Source organism: Ptiloglossa arizonensis, chromosome 5, assembly GCF_051014685.1.
Source record: "Ptiloglossa arizonensis isolate GNS036 chromosome 5, iyPtiAriz1_principal, whole genome shotgun sequence".
Classification (NCBI taxonomy): domain Eukaryota; kingdom Metazoa; phylum Arthropoda; class Insecta; order Hymenoptera; family Colletidae; genus Ptiloglossa; species Ptiloglossa arizonensis.
Genome location: NC_135052.1, coordinates 770,759 through 786,928, shown reverse-complemented (window position 1 = coordinate 786,928; position 16,170 = coordinate 770,759). Strand labels below are relative to the sequence as shown.

At 39.2% G+C, this 16,170-nt stretch overlaps 1 protein-coding gene across 2 annotated transcripts; it reads right to left on the bottom strand.

The window, feature by feature from the left end:
* Window positions 1-8,794: 8,794 nt before the first annotated feature.
* Fer1 (48 related 1) lies at window positions 8,795-13,943 on the bottom strand. 2 transcript variants are annotated; one of them, XM_076312066.1, is made up of 3 exons: window positions 13,672-13,943; window positions 10,968-11,287; window positions 8,795-9,155 (listed from the first exon to the last, which is right to left on the bottom strand). In XM_076312066.1, the coding sequence occupies exons 1-3, from the start codon at window positions 13,941-13,943 to the stop codon at window positions 9,016-9,018; spliced, it is 732 nt and encodes a 243-aa protein (XP_076168181.1). In that variant the 3' UTR covers window positions 8,795-9,015. The 2 variants fall into 2 exon arrangements, with proteins under 2 accessions (XP_076168181.1, XP_076168182.1); XM_076312067.1 differs by having other exon boundaries at window positions 10,971-11,287.
* Window positions 13,944-16,170: the final 2,227 nt, after the last annotated feature.

Sequence of the window (16,170 nt, the reverse complement as noted above, 5' to 3'; positions counted from 1 at the left end):
AACTTTAAACGAAACTGTATTCGTAGAAGAATACAATACAGTGTTTTTTAATTATTATAAGTATTATAATTTCAGAAACCAAATTCGGGCATCGTTCGAATAATTTCAAATGAAACTATATTTTTGCAGAAGAATACAACATATAATTTTTCTGATTGTTATAAACTGTACATCGAAGTTACAATATTAAGTGGAGATCAATTGTGCTGAAAAATGAAAATTTGATTTCAGAATCGATTTTAACGTAATCGAGACTCACACACGTGTCTCTCCTGGCGATTATAGATCCTCCCTCGGGGGAAGAAACTTCACTGTTGCATACAGCTGAACAATGCCCGTTATAAAGCACGAAGTAATAGGATTTCATCGAGCACCTCGAATTTTCATGCTGGATTTCATCGCGGATTTTAGATCCTTATCTACGTTTGCGTCTCGTTTCCCCTAAGATTGATACCATTGATCCACTGTAATTTGCTTATTTAATTACAGTGCCAAGTATGGACATTTAATCAAGTAGGAATAACTCTTTGATAGTTTCAAAAAATTAATTTCTCGCTACTTACTTAAAATTTAACGCTAAAAAAAAGTTATTTCCTAAGATATTGACATTTTCAAGACCGTTGTCGTGATACTCTTCTTTCGATCCTTGGGTCACCATCTACTCTACGTGAGTCCTACGCGATATATTCATTTTGTCGTCCATACAATAAGTAGTTTCTTGTAACAATATTTCTACCGTCCTCTTGTTTCTTATACCGGTCTGTAAATGTTGAATAAATAAAGAAAACATTGGACTGGTAATAATTGATTCGTCTTCTTCAATTAACAGGTTGCGTAGAACGATTGAGGAAAATTTCTAATTGTCCTCCAACGACAATTGAATCAAGCGCTGTTATTGTCTCCCCTGACAGAGCATATTCGGAGTAAATTACAAGCGTAAAAGTGATTCGTCTGGGTCCAGTGGGGGTCGATGATGTCGCTGGAGCTTCAGAAAACATTCTGAGGAAGCAGCTGCCCAGGTATTTGCGTGCCCCAATTTTCACCCTGTGGGGATCGGGCCTAGAGGGGACTGAAGGGTGGCTGAATGCTCTCTTTTGCTCGTAGCACCCCTCAAAATGTAGCCACTGCGGTGTAACGGAGCCCTAAGTTTCTGCCTTTGAATGTAACACCATTAATTCGATTCTCAGGTTTCCACCATGGAACTGTTGTCTACAAATTTTTCTTACCATCAATTAACCACGAGCGTTTTTTATCGAACTTACATCGCGCTGCTACTTTTATCCTCAGATACTGAGAACAAATTGTTTACTTTCTTTCAGGAAGAAGCTACGAGGATTTTTTTAACTACTCGATAGCAAGATTGTACAAGTATCGAGGTTTTCAAACTAGTTAGCAAACTATAGATAGACCTGGTATCTCTGACTAATCAGTCAGTAATTTAAACGTTCACTTTTACTTATCAAACTGTCCAGCTTCAACCAGTGAATTGGAGATGTAATCTCAAGGGACCGATAGTGCTTAATTTTCAGATATCGACCTGAACATCCACTGTTCGGTCATAAATTGGATATACTTGGCAAACTGGATGACTCTGACTTCTAGTTACCAGTCTGAATGATTTGCTCTCAATGGAATATGTACTTTCAAACTGAACATCTTGCTTCGACTAGGAAACCGAAAGTCTACTCTCCAGTCAGAAGACTCTCTCCCAATCAGAAGAGTTAACTCTCTCTACAGTTAACCCTTGACAGGTTGGACGTATCCAATTTTTAACCAGCAACCTGGAAATCTCTTGTCCAATATAAACTGCATGGATCCTAGCTAAAAGTAGTTAAGCTAGAGCTGTCTATTTTTAACTAGCAACCTGAAGACCTATCATTCACAAGCTACGCAGATCGTAGCTAAGAGTGTTCTACATTGCAAAAACTAAATTCTGAACCCTCGTGTTCGAGTTGAACCGATCTCCGCGTACGATCGAACCATCCTCGATTAAGATGAGCTTGCTGAACGCAACGTTCGGGACAGTGCTGCTATTACGACACGAATCGAGAATTAATACTTTATTTGTGCGTCACTCCAGCTGCGAGGATCAACACAAGTGCGACCCTCGTGACAAGAGGGTGCTCTTAATGCGTCTCTGATACGCGAAAGGGGCTCTGTAGGCGCGATTCTATGGTTTGCTAATTTTCACGGGATCACGGTACCGTGACGTTCGAGCCGATTAGGTTCAACATGGGGTACTGAACTTTCGCGCCTCCACCCCTTAACCGCTGGATTTCTCGATAGAGACGAGTACGAAAGGTGAATGGTGATTTGTGCAGACTTCGCGAATTGACGAAATTCAATTTGGACCGTTTTAGGGGTAGGTGTTTTCATTCGAGTTAATTTACGAGAAAGTATGCGACTCAGATATTTGAAATTTGGGGCACGGATAGATTCGTGTGAAAGAAAGTATTCGTCACGAAAGTGTATTTATTGTATCGTTAATTATTTTCCGTAGCCATTTTTTCACAGTGTGCAATTTTTTAAAATTGTAAAAGAAAACTATTGCAGATATCGACCTGTTTCTGGTACGGACGATGGGTAGGTGTCTCTTCGAATATTCATTCCCCGTCGAGACGAATGGACGCTAGGTTTAATTCGTTTTGAAAGTTACGAAAGTAGATAAACTTTGACTACCTTTTTACAGAAATTTCAAGTTAATAAGTCACTCGACGACAGTTACGGAGATTAAAGACTACAATGCAAAGTGTAACACGAGAAGCGATGAGGTGTACATTTTTTCTGGAAAATTCTGTATTAAAAGAGATGCAACGATTATTGATAGTAAAAATGGTCCAAGTGGTAAATATTAGTTGAAATAATCGCGAGAGGATATTGCTGCGATACAATATTCCCGGGTTTAAATCGCCACTCTGATACAAGTGCTGGAAAAACGATACGACACGAAACAGTGGACGAATATGATAAGAGCAGGTGTATAGACACACCTGCGTCAATCGTAGATAAAGTTTGAACCATTTTCGATGACACGATAAGGGCGAATCCCCGTTGATCGCTGAACACTAATCTTATTTACATATTATGTCTCTCTTGTCTCTCTAGTATATATATATATATATATAGTAATATATATAATAACAAAACTCTAAATTAAAACTTTAATTCAATAGTTTTATTAATATCGATATAAATTATTTGGTAGTAAATTACCATTCGTACAAAAATATTTACGTATGTGTATATGTTAATATATAAAAAACACGATTAATAATTAAATTTATTATATTGTATTAAACGAAAGGAGCATGATATTGCAAAGGAATATAATTGCTTTTAAGTCGACGCAAAACGATCATACATACACATATAGTTTGTTTCATTCGATAATTAATCTTTGAGGCTTAATGAACGGTTGTGTAGTTTTTATAATTAGCATGGCTAAATTACCGTTGTTAAAGTACTCTAATGAACTTTCTCGGTGCCAATGGTGACAATAGTACGCAAGATGGTACATTCGAGTATCTCGATTATCACGAAGGAAATATCAGTATCAATCCTCATCGATTTTGGTATTACTCGATAAATTAAAAGTTCGATATATGTAATATTTGTCTCGACTAATAATTACCCCTAGAAATTACCAATTCCAAAGAAACGATCCTCACCAATTTTAACGATATTTGACAAGCCTATACCTCTACCGACTCTATACGTAAGATCATAATGCTCGACATTACTGTTTATCGTAGTTACCGTTAAACGAATTAAAATATATTATGCAATACATGCATGCTAGATATTATTGTTTATCGTACTTACCGTCGAACGAATTGAAATATATTATGTAATACTTTCCGCGACACAGTGACAATTATCAACATCGAAGAAACGATGCAAGAGGAGCGAGATCTAGTGGAAAAGTGGAACTAAGGGAAAAAGATGGATATCGTTCAGAGAAGGCTCGATTCGGTACGAAGGCCACCGTATATCGTCCCTAATTGTCCACAAATCGACGGCCACCCTCGATTTCCGAACCGTTAAGTACAACCACCCCCCTCACGGCACCAGGGGCGTTCCGCTAGCTCCATCGAAAGGGTCCGGATACAACAGGGTAGAATATGGATTCAATTACACATCATTGTGTCGCGGTGTCTATAAACAATGCTGTTTTCACAGCTGATAGCGGCCCCACGTTGCGCTACGGGTCGACGACGTCAGAGGTACACCCGATGGATGTGTTTCTTGCCCAGGGGATGAAGCGATACTTCTTCTCTGTGGAAACGCTGTCCGCGTTGTTTTAATCACTGTTGTTCGTTACAAGTGTTTCGGTACTTCGATAAAATTATTTCAGATTGTTTCGTTTGGAACCGATTCGATGATATTGTTTCAGATTGTTTCGCTTGGAACCAATTCCATGAAATTGTCTCAGATTATTTCGCTTGGAACTGATTCGATGAAATTATCTCAGATTGTTTCGCTTGGAACCGATTCGATGAAATTGTCTCAGATTGTTTCGCTTGGAACCGATTCCATGATATTGCCTCAGATTATTTCGCTTGGAACCGATTTGATGAAATTGTTTCAGATTGTTTCGCTTCGAACCAATTCCATGATATTGTTTTAGATTGTTTCGCTTGGAACCAATTCTATGAAATTGTCTCAGATTATTTCGCTTGGAACCGATTCGATGAAATTGTTTCAGATTGTTTCGCTTCGAACCAATTCCATGATATTGTTTCAGATTATTTCGCTTGGAACCAATTCCATAATATTGTCTCAGATTGTTTCGCTTGGAACCGATTCGATGAAATTGTCTCAGATTGTTTCGTGTGGAACCGATTCGATGCAATTGTTTCAGATTGTTTCGCTTCGAACCAATTCCATGATATTGTTTCAGATTATTTCGCTTGGAACCAATTCCATGATATTGTTTCAGATTATTTCGCTTGGAACCGATTTGATGAAATTGTTTCAGATTGTTTCGCTTCGAACCAATTCCATGATATTGTTTCAGATTGTTTCGCTTCGAACCAATTCCATGATATTGTCTCAAATTATTTCGCTTGGAACCGATTCCATGATATTATTTCAGATTATTTCGCTTGGAACCGATTCGATGAAATTGTTTCAGATTGTTTCGCTTCGAACCAATTCCATGATATTGTTTCAGATTATTTTGCTTGGAACCGATTTGATGAAATTGTTTCAGATTGTTTCGCTTCGAACCGATTCCATGATATTATTTCAGATTATTTCGCTTGGAACCGATTCGATGAAATTGTTTCAGATTGTTTCGCTTCGAACCAATTCCATGATATTGTTTCAGATTATTTCGCTTGGAACCGATTTGATGAAATTGTTTCAGATTGTTTCGCTTCGAACCAATTCCATGATATTGTTTTAGATTGTTTCGCTTGGAACCAATTCCATGAAATTGTCTCATATTATTTCGCTTGGAACCGATTCGATGAAATTGTCTCAGATTGTTTCGCTTGGAACCAATTCCATGAAATTGTCTCAGATTATTTCGCTTGGAACTGATTCGATGAAATTGTCTCAGATCGTTTCGCTTGGAACCGATTCCATGATATTGTTTGAGATTGTTTCGCTTGGAACCGATTCCATGATATTGTTTCAGATTGTTTCGCTTGAAACCGATTCGATGAAATTGTCTCAGATTGTTTCGCTTGGAATCGATTCCATGCAAACATCGATAAAGGAAAAAAGTTGAATTTTCCGAATGGAAAATACACCTTTCGATGGTGTATCGTTTACGTTAGGGTGGGAAATACAGTAGACTCTCGGAGGACACTTTTTTGAAGGCAAACGTGTAGTTTTATCGATACCAGAACTACCAAAGTTGAATTTTCTAACGAGGTCAAACTTTCAATGATGTATCGTTTCGAATGTTCACGTTAGGATGAGAAATAAGGTTGAATTATCAAAGTTGAACGTTGTAACGAGGTTCATCTGTCGATGAAGGGTCGAGGACACTTTTTTGAAGGCAAACAAGTAATTTTATTACTTGTATACGTTTACCGTGTTGGTAGTTCTAGTGTTAATCGTTTTTTCTCCATTAGCCAAATCTATACCCTTAAGCTACATTAGTATTTACATCTACGAACGTACACCTACTAAATTTTTTATGACCGAAAGTTATGGTCAATTACGTGGAATCATTTTGGTCAGACTGGAAAGGAATGTACCCAATCGTTAAATCGTCCGAAATAAAAATAAATTTGCGAGTTTTATAATCCACATCGAGGTCGTTGACATTGAGGGTACAGTTTCTATTTTATCGAAAATCTCGTCGAACGATGGTCGAGAAAATGCCAACGACATGGTGTAAAAAACTTTGCAAATATAAAATATACTACTACATTTAAGAAATACCGTATTACCATCACCGCGAAAGAGAATTCTAAATGTTACCAACCTTCCGTTAATTAATAATTGCGTTTTGCAGTTTCGTACAAAGTACTATATACTAAAATACAGCGTAATTATTCATTGATAGATTACGGATCTCGCGAAAAAATATCAAAAAAGAAGAAAAGGGAAAATTCCACTCGAATCTCCGAAAAGATGTACAAATATTGTATAGCTCGATTCAAAGTATTTCGATGTAAGGTATTCAAACTGAAGGAAAGTATTACACGGACTATATACGGGAGTATTTAACCAACCATAAAATATCGTTAGACTACTACAATATATTACATAAAATATACTACTATATTTAAGAAATACCGTATTACCATCACCGCGAAAGAGAATTCTAAATGTTACCAACCTTCCGTTAATTAATAATTGCATTTTGCAGTTTCGTACAAAGTACTATAGACTAAAATACAGCGTAATTATTCATTGATAAATTACAGATCTCGAGAAAAAATATCAAAAAAAAAGAAACGGGAAAATTCCACTCGAATCTCCGAAAAGATGTACAAATATTGTACAGCTTGATTCAAAGTATTTCGATGTAAGGTATTCAAACTGAAAGAAAGTATTACACGGACTATATACGGGAGTATTTAACCAACCATAAAATATCGTTAGACGTATGCATCTCTAACGAGTACTTAACTGAAAAATCGAAGTTTAAGTGGCTAAGAACTACTAGAAGGTACTCGATTTAAACCAGACAATATTATACCATCGTATTGTAATTTCGGAGCGATAGAGTGTCGCGGGAAACGGGCTCTCCCCATTAACGTAACAACGTGGAGAACCGTGAAAGGTTGAGCGAAGGAAACTCGGGTCGTTCATGTTGGAAAGTAACGAAGAGGGAACGGAGGATCGTGCCGTGGGAAGAGTACCAGCCGTCGCCGCCATTATTCCCGCGTCCCAGAGCGTCGCGACGCCGCAATATCGACGTACCGCCCACGATTCTCTCCCTCTCTCTCTCTGTCTCTCTCTCTCTCTTTCTCTTCCACACTGCTCCCCTTTCCGACGAATTGAACGCTAGAATTTAGCAGAGTTTCTACCCTCTGCTCTTTTTCGGCGATCCGTCCGCCATTTCGTGTTCGTGGACTCTGTACGCGATCTCTGACGAAGTTGAATCGTTTTCGAATCTTCGAACTGGAACTTGGGAAATTCTTGACGTCGGAATATCGAGAAATTTTGCAAATTTTTAAGACGAACGAAATACAGGAGAATTGAAAATTGACGAAATTTTGTACAGTTTGGAAATTCACGAGTTAAGAAAATGTGGACAATGTAGAGATTAAGATCGTGGATAATTTTGGATCGAAAATTGTTAAAAAAACGGAAAGTAGAAGAAAGAGAACGAAAGTCGGGAGAAGCGCGAAACTCGTACAATTTTAATTTTTAAAAGAAGTTTTCGCGTACTATTTAACGTAACGAGTGAAGAATTCGAATCTTCGACTTTCACGGTTTTGTAAATTTGATTTCCATCCAGTATTTATTCGTTCGATGGGCAAGGTCATCCTTGAAATGAATTATTACTCTCCGAATGCAAAAACCTTTGACTTAAACTTCAATAATTACAAAGTAGGTCTTATCGATCCTTGGAGGAACAAACTATGACCAACAGCACGTAATATCGTATTCGACTTGAGAGTTGTCCAATAGAACTGCGTTGCAACAAATTCTTCGATAAGAGGGATCGAAATAAAGAAGCAGGGAAATTACGGTGGAAAATAGAACAAGGATAGCGAAAATTGAAGACAGTAAACTCGAAGAACCTCTTAGTTTATTTGGCTTCAATGGCAATGGTGTTAACAGTCGTTTCGATTCTTCTTCTTCTTCGCTTTTTCACGTACAAACGATATCTACTTACATTATTTACTCGTAACCGTGTTCTATATTTACAAATGTAACACGCATTTTCACGAATTCCGACGGAGAACAATTTCTTCGCGAAAACAAAAAAAAAAAGAAAAAAAAAATTACAAAGAAGAAAAAGCACAATATTTATCGTTGAAAAATGAACGAATATTCCGACAGAATTTCCGTACGTTGTTCTCTTTTTACACAAGCGTAGAATCGCCAGATTTTTGAGGGCTCGTTTCTGGCTCGTCTTTCGTTAAGATACGATAATTAAATAGCATTAACAATAATAATACTGTCGACGTTACCAGGGCTTGACTAGACGTAAAATAATCTGCCCGATTTTCTCGATCGAGAGACAGTCGTGTTTTACATTGATTGCACGCGCAGTACTGATCGATAAGTTAGGTAGACTTTTCGTTCAACTTACTCGATACTGATCGGTAAGATTTGAAGTTTCACAGCACTCCCTGTGCGGGAATTCCGTAGTCACGTTTATCGAGTGTACTCTTCGAACGCCCGATAGGCGTTCAACGCACAGGGAGTACCGATCGAACTTGAGCACCCAAAGAGTTCATTTATTATCAAAGCAATTCGAACTGCGAACGGCGAGAAAAGAAGTGGATATAAATAATCGATCGACGACTAGAGCTATCTGTCCTTAAATACTAAATAACACGGAGCTCGCTGGGACTTAACGTTTTTTATGATCTGACCAGTTTACTCGAACGTCGCGCCATTCTTCGATGCCCGCGGATCTTCCGGCGTCCAGACTTTCGCGTACATCGTCCCATTCGGAGAGATGTCCGACTTCCTGGACCAGGATAGGGAATGGAAAATAAAGGGGTTCCCTTCGCTGCCTGAAATTTGAACGTTAGGAATAATTAGCGCCTCGAGTAGCTCCGTTTTTGTAAGTTCTAGGTAAACAGTCGATACGGTACGTGATTCCAGATTTCGAGTAACAAAATCAAGGACGATCAAATTCGCTAGAAAGGCGAGTCAAATAACGATTTTTACTCCGAGACGAGACCGAGCTTCGCGTGTACCGTTCGACAAGGGAAGCGAGAGAGATGGAGCAACAGCGAGCGAGACTCGCATTACATATCACACGCGTATCAACGTGTCGATCATTTGTACGAAATAACATTTTTACAAATACGAAATACTTTACGAGAATATTATCGATGGATCGATCAGTTTTTCTCGATGGAAATCTGTCCAAATATAAATTTCTTCAAAGTTGTTAATTACGTTCACGATTGAACATATTTCGAATAAGATCGTGTCTGGACTCATTTTTATCGAGAAAACATTACCAGTCTATTAGAGATATTGTCGAGAGAATGTAATGAAAAATATAAAAAATTTAATTTTCATTCATGAATGAAATACTACCTAAATATAGACAAAGATTGAAGAAGGGAGAGGGGGTTATTTTATAACTGAAATAATTTCAGTAATTGAATATTATTGCAGCTAACTTGTTTCAAATTCAATCGGAACTTATACTTTTTGTTAATAAGAATCCATCGAGGGAAAGTAGGTGAATGTTTTTAGAAAAGTTTCGTTTAAAGCGTTTAACTGAAATCAATCGGAAAAGTTTCATAAATGTTTCGTCTCCGGTTCAATCATTGACTCGTCGATACCGAGACTATTCGGTCGAGTAAATTCACCGGGTGCATACCATTAATTTGCTTCTTACCGAGAATCGTTTGGAATTATAGTTTCTGAACTACTAATTTCCTTCCTGGTCAACGTTACTGACCAACGACTTCGATTTCTTTCGCGGAAAGAAAGCGATAGGAAATATTCACTATTGATTCCATCGTATCTTCCAATTCTGCACTTTGAATATTTCTGGAACTTTTGAAAGCTCTCAAGATGTGAACATCGAAATCGATCGATTCTACATTACCACGATCGATCGACGACGCGTTCGTCTTTGATTTTAAATTTCAACCACACTTCGAGAGCTTTCGCAAAGAGAGTGTCAGTATTGATCCTCAGCGATTTTAATGAAATTTTGCAGGCTTATAAATCTACGTGTACAATAATTCATAACCAGAATCATAACTACAAATGACTAACCAATCATGGAAAAAGAAATGTTCGGTGTAAGGGTAAGAGATTGGTAAAGTTTGATCCAAAATGTTCGTTATGTAATATTTTCATTGCTTCTACTACTTTATTAAATAGTTCTCTCAAACTTTACGCTTATTTTCTCCATAACTGTTCACCTGCAGCTATAATTCCGGTTATGATTATTGTACAGTATGCAAATTTTGCAGGCTTATAAATCTACGTGTACAATAATTCATAACCAGAATCATAACCACAGATGACCAACCAATTATAGAAAAAAAAAAGTTCGGTGTAAGAGTAAGAGATTGGTAAAGTTTGACCCAAAATGTTCGTTATGTAACATTTTCATTGCTTCTACTACTTTATTAAATAGTTCTCTCAAACTTTACGCTTATTTTCTCCATAACTGTTCACCTGCAGCTATAATTCCGGTTATGATTATTGTACACGTGGGCCTACAATCGAACCTAAGAAATTTTCTGAAAATCGGTGAGGATCGGTACTCTGTCGGAGTTGTCGAGATCTGGGTTAGGGTTATTCGGTGGAAAAAAGAAGAAAGAAGACGCGAGTGCGATCGGTATTGGCCTCACCACGAACTATGACCTTCTTTGCGTCCTCTCGACCGGAACACCTCGAGTGACCACCGTTTCCCGTCAACGGATCGTTGCCCGTGTCCGCTCTGACCAGTTCGTTCAAGAACTTTATGTAACCGATCGCCAGCTTCAACGTATCCACTTTGGAGAGCCTCTTCTCGTAAGGGAGGGTCGGTATATGTGCCCTCAATCCCTCGAAAGCGTCGTTTATGTTTTGCATACGCCGCCTCTCCCTCATGTTCGCGGCCTGCCTCTGTTGCACCGCCTGTCTCGGGCTCTTCCCCGATGTCCCGTTGCGTCTGTGGCTTTGACTTCTTCTGGAAACGATTATTATACCTTTTTTTTTTTCATCTCCAAGATCTTCTACTACTCGATTACACGACGAGAGGTATTTTCAAACATTTCTGCAGAGAAAATGTATATTCACCGGTATCACGATTAATTTTAACTGTCTCACTGGACTAATTTTAACCCTTTGGACTCGAGAGGAGATCTTCGGTCACCGGTCAATTCACTGCACTTTTTCCGATCTGGGAAAACTTTGTGACTTGGAATTCAAATTGGAATTTAAATATTACGCTCTCGTGAGATGTAAACGTATGCATGTCAGGTATTGAAATGAAAATGTTCCGTTACGGATTAATTTTACGATTTGAAAGATTTTATCGAGGCGCCAGTTTCTTGTAGCAAGAAAGCTTCGAGCGCAAAGGGTTAAAGCTTGTAGAAAACATGGAGGAGATACATTCAGTGGGCTTTGATATTATTGTTTAACGAATATCCTTACTGAACAAATATTGCGAAGTTTGTAGAAAACATATATGTGATAATAGATTGTTCAATAAGTTTCGTCGTTCGATAAAACTTATCGAGCAACCTAGCACTATATTGTTCAATAAGTTTCATCGAACGACAAAAGTTATTGAACAATCTAGTGTATCCACCGGACCACGACGTCACAGTTAACTGGATGCCTTTATTGGACTAATTTTAAAGCTTGTGTTGGAGGAACTCTATCTCAATGTGCATTATCTACTAACGTGATTACAACGCAACGTTTAGGCAATCGATTGATTGTGCCAATTGCTTCGCGATAGTAACTTTATTAGTTGTCTGAGAATTGTGGCGTTAGGTGAGAACAAGTGATAAGATATAAGGGCAAAGAGGAATTATCATTCATGTTGCTATACACGAATGAAACTCGTAAACATTTTTCTTAATATAAATCAAATAAGCAGTATCGTTCTTAATATAAATAAAACATTATTCTTAATAAAAAAATACGACATGTTACTCGGCAACACACTTTCTGTATTTTATGCGTTGTTTGCCAATATATGGTCTCACTTATTCGAGAAACTTAAAGAAAAGCTCTTACACTCTGAGCAAAGATTAAAATTTTAACGAGGTTCTCAATAGCAGCAAAGAATCTATTCACCATTTCCTCTTTTTCGTTTTCTCTTCCCTTATGCATAAATACGTAACTAGCACGACACATCGTAAAGCATAAGAAACATTAACCTCATAAATCTACATATTTTACTACACTAATTAATCGATAACGACAAAATTGAACCAAAAGCTTTGAATTTGTGCACAGAATATTGCAAAAAAATAAAAGTGTCTCTAATAAGAAGACTTCTTCCACGCCGTGCATATATTAGGTTGTTCGAAAAGTCATTTCGTTTTTTTTTGGTGAAAATGAAACACGATTTTTTCAAAGTGTATAAACATTTTATTGAATTATATATTCTCCATTTTGGAAAACGAAATCACTTTCTGAACAACCCAATAGATAAATAGGAAAACATCTATTTACACATAATAGATATTTTCATCCCGAAGAAACGAATTGTGGCCAATGGTAAAAATAGTAGCTTAGAATTTTTAAAGTTCTCAACGAACCTACACAGTTTAAAAAAAAAAAGATGAAAATTATCGTGTTACCGAGCTTATCTTAATATTTCTCAGATATTTGGGACGTTTTTAAAAACGTGGTCAATCTCTCTCAGAATTACTCTACAACGAGTTTCTCTCTCTCTCTCTCTCTCTCTCTCTCTCTCTCTCAGAATTACTCTACAACGTGTTTCTCTCTCTCTCTCTCAGAATTACTCTACAATGTGTTTCTCTCTTTCTCTCTCTCTCTCTCTCACTCAGAATAACTCTACAAAGTGTTTCTCTCTCTCTCTTTCTCTTAGAATTACTCTACAACGTGTTTCTCTCTCTCTCTCAGAATTACTCTACAATGTGTTTCTCTCTTTCTCTCTCTCTCTCACTCAGAATAACTCTACAAAGTGTTTCTCTCTCTCTCTTTCTCTTAGAATTACTCTACAACGTGTTTCTCTCTCTCTCTCTCTCTCTCTCTTAGAATTACTCTACAACGTGTTTCTCTCTCTCTCTTTCTCTTAGAATTACTCTACAACGTGTTTCTCTCTCTCTCTCTCTCTCTCTCTCTCTTTCTCTCTCTCTTAGAATTACTCTACGACGTGTTTTTCTCTCTCTCTCTCTCAGAATTACTCTACAACGTGTTTTTCTCTCTCTCTCTCTTAGAATTACTCTACAACGTGTTTTCTCTCTCTCTTTCTCTCTCTCTCTCTCTCAGAATTACTCTACAGCGTGTTTCTCTCTCTCTCTCAGAATTACTCTACAATGTGTTTCTCTCTCTCTCCCGTTTTAACGCAAAACATTGAAAGATGATACTCACTCTCTGGAGTGATTCTCCTGGTCGCTGCTGTAAGCACTCTCATTATCGCTGCTATTTTCGTCGTATAAATAAATCTCGCTACCGCTGGTGCTCCCGGTGCTACCGGGAGGATGCGAAGCCAACTGCGACGGGATCGGCGGAAGCGTGGCCGCGGTCGGTGGGCCGCAATGCGGCGGCAAAGCGGGAATCGCCGGATTACCCAGGAAACTGTGAGCCTCGTACATGTACTGCCGGTTCATCATGTCCAGCTCGATATTGTCCATGGAATACATCTTCGCGACTTTATTCTCTTACGTTCCTTAACACGAATATATTTACCTACGATATCGTCCCGAACACCCGAAGCTCTGTGACTAGAACAGTTGACTAGACGAAGTACGATGGGAGAAAACACTCTCACGTCATCCCTGTAAAGTTCTACGTTCGATCGTCTCTAATTCGTACATTCCAACAGGCGACGGAACTCGAAACTCGAACTGGCAAAGTCTCTTGGATGGACCTTCGAAAATTGCCAATTTTTTAAAACTACTTCTTCGGGTATAGTCCCACTCCGTATTTCCTTCTTCGAGAGTATCCTCGATCCTTGTCTATTTTTCCGGGAGTTTTTCACTCCTCACTTACTTCGGAGTATCGTCACTCTCTTCTTCGGGAGGATTTTCACTCCCTATTTATATCTCCGGGAGGATTTTCACTCCCTATTTGTATCATCGGGAGGATTTTCGTTCCCTATTCGTATCATCAGGAGTGTATTCACTCCCTGTCTATTTCTACGGGACAATGATCACTCTCTACCTACTTTTTCAGAAATATTCTCACTTCGTACACTCCTTCGATATTCTCACTTCCTATTTCTCAAGTAGTATTCTCGCACCCTATATTCTTCAATATTCTCGCTTCCTATCTTTCTTTAGAAGAATTCTCACTTCCTGTATATTCCTTCGGCAGAATTCTCATTCCTTGTTTACTTCTCCAGAAACGTTCCCAACCCCGTATTTACTTCTCGAAAGTACTCTCGCTCCCCAGCTGCTCCTTCGAGAATGTTCTCACTCCCTATTCATCAATCTCGATCCTTCCCAATCGCTCCTCCGCGTAGATCTCCAGAGCGCTTCGAGACACCGTGTCGTCGGATCGAGTCCCCCAAACTCTCCTCGAAGGTTCAATATTTGTTCGAGCCCCGTACAAATCGGTTCCTTGGGTACAGGTCGATTGAATCGCGCTCGGATTAGCGAACCGTTACCACCGGAATTCCTGTCCGTGCACCCTCGATCACGTCCCGAGGATCTACCGATCGTATCGTCGCCACGTGTCCCCCGATGTGGCGCGTGCCACGAAATACTTCTAAACAGTGACACGTGTCGGCAGGAGGCCAGGACACGTGTACAGATTTATCGAAACACTTAACGGCGCGTACCCGAACCGAGGTGATCCTGGATCCTTCGGGGGAACGACACCAGGTCCAAAGGATTCGGTGTGGCTCGTCCTCATCCTCGATTGTCGTCGCGAACGTTCAACGCCAGGATTCGAGGATTCGTCGACCGGTATCCATTTCGTTTCATCGTCATCCTCGTCGTCGATGAACGAACGCACCGATACGCATCGTTGAACGTTAATTTCGCGGATGAGATTCAATATGGAAGTTGTCCTCTCCGCGAAGACGACCCTCGGAGCGTTTATCTTCGATGGAAAATTGACTCTCGTGGCAGAGAATCGACCATTGAAATCGAATTATCGAAGCACTGTGCAGCTCGGTTGGAATTATCCGAGGAAACTGATCACCGAATCACGATCGTAGTTCGCGCCGAGAGGAGACCCAGGACGAACACTTTGCCTCAGGTGACCTCGCGCAACTGAAAGGGAAAAGCGGGTGGAAGGCGGAAGCCATTCCCGGGGTTGAAAACCCAGCCACCAACCCCATTCGTCGAGCTGCCCGCTGGCGGAGCCTGCCTACCCCCTTGGTTGCCGGGCTGCTGGTTCCGCCTCTTCATCGATCTGATAAGGAAGCCTCGGAGGCTCTCGTTACCGGATAACCGGCGGAAAAGTCGTTGGTAGGTAAATTTCGGTGATTCGAATTTGCACACCGATACCGGTTTCATGGAATCGTCAAAAATCGTGATCGTAGCCTTTGACAAAGTGACGGTAGATTTTTTCACCGTTTTATCTTTCGTCCTTTGACTATAGAATTTTTACTCCTTGCTACTTCTTTCTTGCTCGATTGTCTTTCTTGACTATTTTATTGTTTTTTTTTTATATCATGGGTTAAGTTCGGTTTCTAATTTTATAATTCTGTTTTTCGTCTCGGGGTTATTCAAGTGCCACGATGAAACCTACTCGACGAAGTCCCGTGCCACGTGGAGAAGCGTACCCTACTTCTTCGAGACGAGTAACCTTTGATTTTCTTTCTCCGTTTGTCCAATCCTTTCGCATTTCCCATTCAGCGTTCTCTTTGTTATACATTTCTTTCCTGTATTTATCTTCCTTTTTATCTTCGTTGAACTCATT